This window comes from Myotis davidii, unplaced genomic scaffold (assembly GCF_000327345.1).
Source record: "Myotis davidii unplaced genomic scaffold, ASM32734v1 scaffold197, whole genome shotgun sequence".
Lineage (NCBI taxonomy): Eukaryota > Metazoa > Chordata > Mammalia > Chiroptera > Vespertilionidae > Myotis > Myotis davidii.
The window spans coordinates 3,408,737-3,419,581 of NW_006291549.1; the positions used below are offsets into that span (position 1 = coordinate 3,408,737).

General features: G+C 37.7%; 1 protein-coding gene across 3 annotated transcripts in view; it reads left to right on the forward strand.

Moving 5' to 3' along the window:
- The window catches only part of DENND4C (DENN/MADD domain containing 4C), a 90,411-nt gene that overhangs the window by 53,040 nt on the left and 26,526 nt on the right, over positions 1 to 10,845 (forward strand). For all 3 annotated transcript variants that reach the window (XM_006764926.2, XM_015564730.1, XM_015564731.1), the window contains 3 exons: positions 3,745 to 3,867; positions 5,092 to 5,238; positions 8,470 to 9,629. In XM_006764926.2, the coding sequence (XP_006764989.1) occupies positions 3,745 to 3,867; positions 5,092 to 5,238; positions 8,470 to 9,629 (1,430 nt within the window). The remainder of the gene's footprint in view (positions 1 to 3,744; positions 3,868 to 5,091; positions 5,239 to 8,469; positions 9,630 to 10,845) is intronic.

The window sequence follows — 10,845 nt, forward strand, 5'->3', positions numbered from 1 at the left end:
TACGTTTCCACGGAGCTGCAAACTGGATGGTCCCACTCTGACCTCTGGGCTTCCTGGCTCCTGGATCTCTAGGGAGGTACTTATCTAGCCTTTGCCTGAGGCTATCAAGCAAAAGCCTCCCTGCAGGGCTTGGGCTGGACGGTCCCCCGGGATCAACAGGGTGAGGCTAGCAGTTATGGCTACTCTCAGTCCTGCCTTCAGAGGCTTTGCTTCTCAATGTCACGGTAAATGCTGCAAGCCCCTCGGAGAGAAAGCTGCCCTTGAGTTCCGACCGCTGCCAGACAGTCCTGCTTCTCCCGTATGAGTCTGGGTCCCTAGAGACTTGCCCGGAACTGGAGCTCAGAGCCTGAGACTTCCTCCCGATTGAAAACGACAACCGCGCCCTCTGCCCGCACCGCATGCACCTCCGCACCTTAATATTTTACTTCAGCACTGCGCCTCCTCTGAGTCTGGGTATGCTTTTCTCTTTCCTTCTAGTTATAGAATTTCCACTCAGCCAGCCTTCCTGTGGTTCTGGGTGATGTCCGTTCCGTCTTTTAGTTGTATTTTTGAAGTGGTTGTGCGAGGCAGCAATCTCCTTTGTTTACCTATGCCGCCATCTTGGTTTCTCTCTCCTCTAAATTTTAAACTTGTCTCCTTTAATAGAAAAATCTCCTAGTAATCCTGTGTAATTGACATAAAGATTCCAGTAGTTGGAGAAGAAACTTCAGATCCCCTTTTCATGTTTCTTTTCAGCTGCATTTCAAGTGGCTAAAGACCCAGTACTGAATTTACAATTAATATATATCTCTGTAGAGTTCTGATGATGTCATTTTATATTTTTGGAAACTTGTAGCCCAGATGCTTAAGTTACTGTTTTCATTAAGAATTATCTTGTAGAATCTTTTCCACTTGGTACCTGATACTGAGTCACTTGTTCGAGAGCATATCTGGGCTTGATCAGTTTACTCAGTTTCCAGTCTAGTGTCCTTTCACTGCACCACGGTGTTTGTTTTAGCAGCCTTTCTGAGAGAGCCAATCAAAACGTGACTGAAATTAGTCATTCTAATGGCATTTAAAGAAGTTTAGTTCTTTTGTTATATTGGGCAAACCCAGTGTTTAAACAACAGTGTAACAAGTGGTAGTAGAAAGTATAAGACACTGTATTTTTTATTTTATGTGTTTTTCATTGATGTCCTTTATAAAAGAACTATCTAGTAACTGGCCTTAGTTTGGTTTTAAATGATACAATTTTAAAGCCAAAATAAACTTTCAAAAAACTTCAATTTAAATAATTTCAAACGTATAGAAATGTTGCAGAATAATAGAGAACTCTTAAATAACTTTAATTTAGATGTGCTCACTTTTAGTTTGTCACATTTGTTTTATTGTTTTCTTTCTATACGCTTATTTATTTTTTGTAATCATGTGCAAGCAAGTCAATATATCTTGTCCTGTTACCGCTTAATACTTCAGTCGTATTTTCTCTTACATAACCACAGTATAGTCACCAAATTCAATTGATAAACTGCTTTAATCTATAGTCTGTGTTCCAATTTTGTCAATTATTGTGATGTCCTTTGTGGTACTTTAACTTCCTCTCTTTAGTCTCCTTTAACCTGGCACAGTTCTTCATCCTTTCTTTGTCGTTCATGACTTTGAACCTTTTGAAGAATTCAGTCCAGTTATTTTGTGGAATGCTCAGTTTGAGCCTGCCTGATATTCCATGTGATTAGATTAGGTGATGCATCCATGGCTCTGCTACAAAACTGATATTGTATCCTTCTCAGATTTTCATGTGGCAGAGGCACACAGTGTCCCAGAGGCACACGGTGTCTTGAGAGAGAGAGAGAGTGAGGTTAATTGTGATCATTAGTCTCAATGTTTGGTTTCTCTGAGTTACTGTTATCCCCCTTGCAGATAATAAGCTACCTGTAAGGAGACACTGAGAGGTTGTGCAGCAATAGCCTCTTTCTTATCACATTTTCTCATTTAAATTTAGTATCCATTGAAGATTCTTGCTTGAACCAGTCTTTACTGTGATGGTTATAAACTGGTGGTTTTACCAACTCTATACTCCCTCCACATTTATAAGATGGTATTCTATCATATATCCTTTAGGCATGTCTCCTTCATGTTGTTGTGGTTTTGTGTGTGTGTGTTTTAATATGTTTTTATTGATTTGAGAGAGAGAGAGAGAGAGGAAGGGAAAGGGATAGAGAGATAGAAACATCAATGAAAGAGAAACATCCACCAGCTGCCTCCTACATGCCCTTACTGGGGATCAAGCCCACAACTGGGCAGGTGCTCTGACCAGGAGTCAAAGCAGTGACCTCTTAGTTCATGGGTCAACGTTCAACCACTGAACCACACCGGCCGGGTCTATCATGTTTGGAGCACTTCCTTTCTTGCATAATAACATGTTCCTGACTTACTCTTATACCTTCCCTGCCTGAGCTCTGGAATCAGCCATTTCTTCGAGGATCCTAGGTTTCTTTTAATGGGCAAATATTTCAGAAACCAAGGTCTGGGCTATAGGTGTGTTTACTACTACCAAGGTGTTACTGCTTCTTGACTTATTCAGCAGAGCTAGAAAATATGTTTTTATATAGTAGAACTACTTCTGATTCCAATCAAGCCAACAGGTTTTTCTTTGCCTTCCTTCATTATTTTTTTTTTTTAATTCTCTCTTCCACACTAAGAATCTTGGCTCCCAGAAATATCATCACATTTACTCATTTGCTCAGACCTGAGTAATAAATAATTTCAGAATTGCTACATCCATTCCCCTGTGAAAAACAAACCCCCTAAGAAGTTCAGGATTTGACTGTTACCCCCAGGCTTAGAATATATATTCAAAATAAAGTGTTCCAAAGTTACTTGTATGAGTCCTCCCATCTTTCCAGTGTGGTTATGGTATTCATATGAAATAGAGTTGGTTTCATTTGTTTCTGTTTGTATTCAATTTTAGTTACTTCCCCTCCCATATCCCCACTTTATTGATCTAATTTTTATGAATATTTAGAAATTAGTGTTTTCCAAAAATAAAGACTATAACAAGCTATATTTAGAAAAGTTTCTCTGTCCCTTCCATCCTATTTTTTTAAAGATTTTATTTTATTTTTTAAATATATTTTAATTTATTTCAGAGAGGAATAGAGAGGGAGAGAGAGATACAAACATCAATGATGAGCGAGAATCATTGATAGGCTGCCTCCTGCACGCCCCCCTACTGGGGATCAAGCCCACAACCTGGACGTGTGCCCTTGACTGGGATCAAACCCGGGACTTTCAGTCTGCAGGCCAACGCTCTATCCACTGAGCCAAACCGGCTAGGGCCCTTCCATCCTATTTTGCCCCACCCCATGTAGGTAACAGGTTTTGGTTTTGTTTTATTACTCCTTCATTTCTTTCTGCAAAAGTAAGAAGGTGTATGTTTGTTTTATTTCCTCTTCCTACACAAAAAGTAGCATTCTATAGATACATTCCAAAAGACATCTTGTCCAAATCTGTTAATTTACAGATAAGGAAATTAAGACTCGGTGCTTTCAAATGTGTAATGAGTTTTTAGACTTCAGTATTCCTGTACCTACTATTCTTTGCTTCTTACTATTTTAAAATGTTCTTTGTGATTTGTAAGTTTTCTTGTTTTCCTTTTCTCTAAGTTTAATTATGTAGATCAGTGTCATTTTCTTTTGCAATGTTATAGCTGGACTGTAAGTATATGAAAACATTTCTATGTAAGCCTGCATTGTTTTTTCACAGGTGGTCAGTCTGACCAAGGCTATGGGTCTAAGGATGAACTTATAAAGGATGATGCAGAAATTCATGTGGCTGAAGAACAATTAGCAAGAGAATTGATAACCAAAACAAAAGTGCAAATAGAAGGTTAAGTACTGATATTTTCTAACTTTACTTAGAAAAATACCTGTGCTAACTACAAGTGTTATTTGATAATTTAGTTCAGGGGTCCTCAAACTACGGCCCACGGGCCACATGCAAATACAAATATGTATTTGTTCCCGTTTTGTTTTTTTACTTCAAAATAAGATATGTGCAGTATGCATAGGAATTTGTTCATAGTTTTTTTTTTTTTAAACTATAGTCCGGCCCTCCAACGGTCTGAGGGACAGTGAACTAGCCCCCTGTTTTAAAAGTTTGAGGACCCCTGATTTAGTTGATAATTTTTAGAAATGTAAGGTCTGAGCTTATAAGATGCTATGTACCATTATATATGGTAGGTTTTGATAGTATCTGAATTTTAGAATTTAAGAGGCCTTTAAAGACTCAGTAGGTCAGCCCTCAGTTTTGTTGTAAACTGTGACCTATGAAAGTATTTATTTGTCAAATATATATAGCTACTTTGTGACAGAACCAAGACTAAACTTTGAGTCATCAAACTTGTATTCTAGTGTCCCCTTTATTTTAAAATGCTAAGTCCTTCAAATATCTAAGTGGATATTTTTTATTGGTAGTTTAAATATAGTCTTCGTGGTTTGTTTTTTTATGGAACTCATTGAGGTAGAAATTATTTGTGGTAATCATTTTATAGAAATATGGAATAATATTTTGGCTTTATGGTAATAAGATGTTCTTCCTATCTTTTTACATTAAAGTATTCTTTCTTTGCCCTGGCCAGTATGGCTCAGTGGGTTGGGTTATTGTCTTGTACACCAAAATGTGGCGGGTTTGAGTCCCGGTCAGGGTGTGTATGGGAGGCACCTGAATCATTTTTTCATTTCCAAATCATTTGGAATCATTTTTTTTAAGTATACTTTCTTCATTGATGTCACCTTTTTTATGCTCCACTTATACAGAAGCAAGCCCATCTCCTACTTGACAAGTGATGAGTATAACTGAAGGCCTGAGCCTTACTTAAGGATGCTCAAGTTAGGATTATTGAATGCTAAAATAAAACTTTTATTTCAGTCATTACTGGCAACATTTATAGCATAAAGTAAATCAGACATAATTAATCAGTAATAAAATAGTTGTATATTCATCCTCATTCGGAGGTGGAAAACTACCTAGAATGTATTAAAATCAAATATATGGTTTCTGTTCAATATTGGCATAATTAGGAACTATAACATTCAAATGTTTTTTCCCCAGAGGTGTGTGATGTCTCTGCTGTGGTGGCAAAACATTCACAAGTTAGTGGAGAGCCACACAGTCCAACTGAGCCTCCTGCGTGGGGCAGCAGTATTGTGAAAGTACCATCTGGTATATTTGATGTCAATGGCAGGAAAAGCAGCACTGGTGAGTCTTTATGTGTTGGTTATTAAATGTTTAAAATATACTTCTATAGATACACATGTGTTTAATGACATTAAAGTGTTGACTTAATTATAATGAACATGCTAAAGAGCCAGAAGTAAGTTTAAATCCTGGAAATGAACTAAAATAGTTATTTAAAGATATTTAACTCTTAAAATGAGAGATATTTATAGTGTTTAGTTCAGGGGTCCTCAAACTTTTTAAACAGGGAGCCAGTTCACTGTCCCTCAGACCATTGGAGGGCCGGACTATAGTTTAAAAAAAAACCTATGAACAAATTCCTATGCACACTGCACATATCTTATTTTGAAGTGAAAAAACAAAACGGGAACAAATACAATATGTGTATTTGCATGTGGCCCGCGGGCCGTAGTTTGAGGACCCCTGCTAAACATTTGGAATACCTTTTCTTATTGGGGTGCCTGTTCAGTTTGGTCCCACTTTCTCATAGTAGGTAATGAGAGGTGACTATAGGGCCTCCTGTACTCATCAAGAACAGAGATGAAGCCTGGCTGGGTGTCTCAGTGGTTGGTCGTCGACCCATGCACCAAAAGGTTGCCAGTTCCATTTCTGGTCAGGGCACATGCCCGGGTTGCGGGCTTAACCCCCAGCAGGGAGCATACAGAAGGCAGCCAGTCAATGTTGATGTTTCTCTCTCATTGATGTTTCTATCTCTCTCTCCTTCTCCTTTCCTCTCTCTCTAAAAATCAATTAAAAATATTTTAAAAAAACAGAGATGCAGTGATGTGATCAAATTCAAGTGCACTTATGTGTGATAGGGTAATGCCTGTCACTGAAGGGAAATGGAAAAAAAATGATTGACATCATTTACTACCTACACAAAATGCCAGTGAGCCTTTAATTTTGGCCCAGTTGTTATAAGCACCCTGAGCCACTTATTTGTGATTAAGTATTTATAATGAATAATTGTTATGTGTGACTATCTTGAATTCGAGTTTACTAATTTCAATTATGTTATAGCCTCCAAAGTACTCTTTTATTTTTGGTGGGGTTTTTTTTTGTTTTTGTTTTTCAAAATACTCTTAAGGCATACATCTAAGTGTAGGATTTTAAAGGATAATGAAATTAGCCTGTATTCTGTGCTCCTTGTTAGTAGCGGTAATTCACTTCTCTAAAGTCAGCTCTCTTGTCTGTAAGTGTATCTATTGTTTGACTTTATAGAACTTAATTTGCCCAGCTTTTTAAATCTATATAGGAATAACTTCTTATTCCTAAAGTCTTTTTATTTTTGTATTTACTGTGACATGAACTCAGTTCATTCTTGTGTGTAGGGGTGGGGGGGGGCGGGCGGCAGCACACATGAGGTGGAGCTAAAAGTTTTTTGAACAAATAATTTATATGTATGTTCTGTATCCCATTTTCCTAACCTTTTGATAGCAGGTTAAAAAAAAAAAAAAAGCTCTCAGGGCTCCATCTATGGGATCGTTTGGCCCCACCGAGAGTCTAGAGCAGCCCTGGGCAAACTACGGCCCACGGGCCCGTTTGAAATAAAAAAAACTAAAAAAAAAAAAAAGACCGTACCCTTTTATGTAATGATGTTTACTTTGAATTTATATTAGTTCACACAAACACTCCATCCATGCTTTTGTTCCGGCCCTCCGGTCCAGTTTAAGAACCCATTGTGGCCCTCGAGTCTAAAAGTTTTCCCACCCCTGGGTTAGAATCTTCTCAGAATATTGAAATGGACATGGTCTGTGTGTTTCCTTCCCTTTTTACTCATCTTATTTCCATGTTACATCCTGATCTGGGAAGATTTATGTTATTAAGAAAGAAAGAGGTGGTAATGGGGCTTTTGCCAATACATCAAACAGTCAAATTCATTTTAAAATTGAACAAAATGTGCCACTAAATTTGTGCAGATACTATGAGAACCAGTAAATTTGCAAAGATCTGTTTCTCAAATATTGGTAAAAGCTTTCACAGTAGGTGCAAATTTGTAAAATATGCTTATGATTCCCATAAAGGTTAAAAAATATCTCTAAATGCTTATTATTAATTCTGTTTAATTGGTATGATTATAATTATTAGTTGGTACCAATTTGGAAGATTAAAAAGAAGCCTGGGCCTGGCTGGTGTGGCTCAGTTGATCGAGCATTGTTCCATGCACTAAGGGGTTGCCGGTTCAATTCCTGGTCTGAGCACATTGCCCAGGTTGTGTCTCAGTCCCCAGTAGGGGGCATGTAGGAAGTAGCCTATCTATGTTTCTCTTTTTGATGTTTCTATCTCTCTCCCTCTCCCTTCCTCTCGCTAAAACCAATAAAAACGTATTTTAAGAATCAAAAGAAAAAGAAGCTTGAAATCAGAGTGGAAAATTAAAAACCCTTATTAAAGACTTTCCCTTCAAATCTCTCAAATCATGATGTTTTTGTTGTTAATCCTCACCAAGGATATTATTTTTCCATTGCTTTTTTAGAAAGAGAGGGAGAGAGGGAGGAGAGAGGGAGAGAGGGAGGGAGAGAGAGAGAGAGACAGAGAGACATTGATGTGAGAGAGACACATCAATTGGTTGCCTACTGCATGCACCCTGACCAGAGCCAGGGATCAAACCGCAACCCAGGTACATGCCCTTGATGGGAATGAAACCCTTTGGTTCAGGGGCCGGTGCTGAGCAAAACTGGCCAGGGCAGTCATGCCTTTTTAAAAAAAAAAATGTTTTTATTGATTTCAAAGCAAGGGAGAGATAGAAACATCAGTGAAAGGAGAGAATCACTGATAGGCTGCCTCCTGCATGTCCCCTACAGGGGATTGAGCCCACAACGTACGTATGTGCCGTGACCCTGAATCGAACCGTGGCCTCCTGGTTCATAGGTTGACATTCAACCACTGAGCCACATCGGCCAGGCCAGAATATATTTTTTAAATTGTATATTAAACCCTTAAAATGTAAGCTGTAGATCTATATTGACAAGTAAGATATAGTTTAGTAAACAAGTATATATTGCATGATTTTGTTTTAAAGTGTGTGTGTATTGCATAGAAGATGAAAGGCAGATTATACATTAAAATGTTATCTCTGGGAGGCAGGGTTGAATGGAGTTTTTTTGTACTTTTTTTTTTCCTGTATGCTTTCTTTTTCCCTCTAAATATTCTGAATCTTTTACGGAGTATGTGTAACTTTCAAAAAAATCAGAAAATTTTAAAATACTATTTTAGTAAACAGATTCTTTTTTAATACTATACTTTCTCTTTTAGGTAGTACATCAAATATGCTATTTTCTACTCTGGATCCAATTGAAGATACAGTCTTTGGTGAAATTACTAATCTCAAGAATGGTGATAAAGGAGAAAAGAGACAAAAGCATTTTCCAGAGAGAAGCTGTAGTTTTAGTTCTGAAAGTCGAGCAGGTATGTTGCTAAAGAAGAGCAGTTTGGATTTGAATTCAAGTGAAGCAGCTATCATGATGGGAGCAGATGCCAAGATTCTCACAGCAGCACTGACATATCCTAAGACTTCTCCACTTCATATTGCAAAAACCCATAGCTTGGGGAGTGTTGGCTGTCATCTAGCTGATACTAGGACTCGTGGGCCTGAAAGCACTTGGGATTCTGAGCACAGATCTTCAGTGTTAGAGATGCTTGAGGAAAGCCAAGAGCTCCTAGAACCTGTGATTGATGACAGTGTAGTTACAACTGCTATAACAAAGGATACACATGACAGTCTACAAAATGATAGTGACAGCAATCAGTCCAGAGACTTAAAAGCAGAGCCCAAAGATCTAATCAATAAAAGAAGTAGTTTATATGGCGTTGCTAAAGCTGTTGAGAGGGAAGATGTTGAAACTGGACTAGATCCTTTGTCTCTTTTAGCCACTGAATTTATAGTAGAAAAAACTGATTCTGAAGATAAGTTGTTTTCTCCAGTTATTGCACGTAATCTGGCCGATGAAATCGAAAACTATATGAACCTAAAGAGTCCCCTGGGTAGCAAGTCTTCTAGTATGGAATTACACGGAGAGGGAAACAGAGAGTCTGGAACTACCACTGCATTTATTCACCCTTTAGAGAGGAGATCAAGCCTACCTTTAGATCATGATCCACCAGTGCAGGAAAAGCCTGAAAGTGAAAAGAGCTCCCCCGCAGTGTCTAGGTCTAAAACTTTTACTGGGCGTTTCAAGCAGCAGACTCCCTCTCGAGGTCATAAAGAACGTCCAACTTCTTTTTCAGCACTGGTGCGTTCTTCACCACATGGCTCATTGGGTTCTGTGGTAAATTCTTTGTCAGGACTAAAGCTGGATAACATACTCTCAGGGCCCAAGATAGATGTCATAAAATCGGGTATGAAACAAGCAGCGACAGTAGCCAGTAAGATGTTGGTAGCTGTAGCGACTGCCTACAGCTACTCGGATGATGAGGTAAGAGTGTTTTATGTGTGTAGTCTATCTGATATTAGAATGTTTATAGTATTTTTAATATACAAATTATTTAGAGATTTCTGTAACTTTGGTGTTTATATTTTAAAACTTTGTACATACCTTATTTCTTTAAATGACTTGAGCCTATATCTAAGGAAATTAATAATGAAGAAATAGAATGTCAGGACTATATAATTCCATAGATCAATACATTAAGTTCATTTCTTTGAAAGCACTAATGATTAAGGTTTTAATTTAATAATGGTGCCATGTTATATTTGCATAGCACTTCACTTTTTAAATAAATTTACCTTTGTTATCTTTTTAATATATATGAGCTCTGTTCACAGCTTGATCCATAGATTTCATACTGCATAACAAAAACTGGTAATTCTCTTAAAAATAATTTTAAAGAGAATTGTTAGATCTTATGAAAATAGAAGTGGGGAAATTTTGCTTATTTGTTTCATAGAAAACTCTAAAATTTTGCCATTGTGTTTAAAGAATCATAGTATTTTAGTAGAAAAAACAGAACTATAAATGTTTATTATTATTATAGTACTATGTTCTAGGTATTGCCATAAGTTATATATTATTTTTATACATGAATATATATGCACACATATGTTTATTTAATTTTTGTAGCAGTCTCATGGGTTGGCACTACTATTATCCCCATTTTATAAATGAGGTATCTGATATTCAGAGAGGTTAATTAATTTCCCCAGGTCATACAACCTAGTGAGTGGCAGAACTAGAATTTGAAGTCTTGGAGATTCGCTCTAGAGTTCATGCTCTTAACCACTATAGTAGCAAAGAAGGGAACAGTATCTTAGAAAATGTTCCTGTGGGGACTGTCCAAAAAGAGCAAAGCAGATGATACCTAAGTTGGGTTGTTTTGGTTTTTGTTGTTTTTTTAAAATATATTTTATTGATGTTTTACAGAGAGGAAGGGAGAGGGATAGAGAGTTAGAAACATTGATGAGAGAAACACCGATCAGCTGCCTCCTGCACACTCCCCACTGGGGATGTGCCTGCAACCAAGGTACATGCCCTTGACCAGAATCGAACCTGGGAGCCTTGAGTCCACAGGCCAACGCTCTATCCACTGAGCAAAACCCAACCCCTAAGTTGGGTTTTGATAGATAAATTGAAAGCTTTGGGTTAGTCAAAGTGATCAGAGGACAGAATGTGTACTTGAGAAAATGATGGGAAA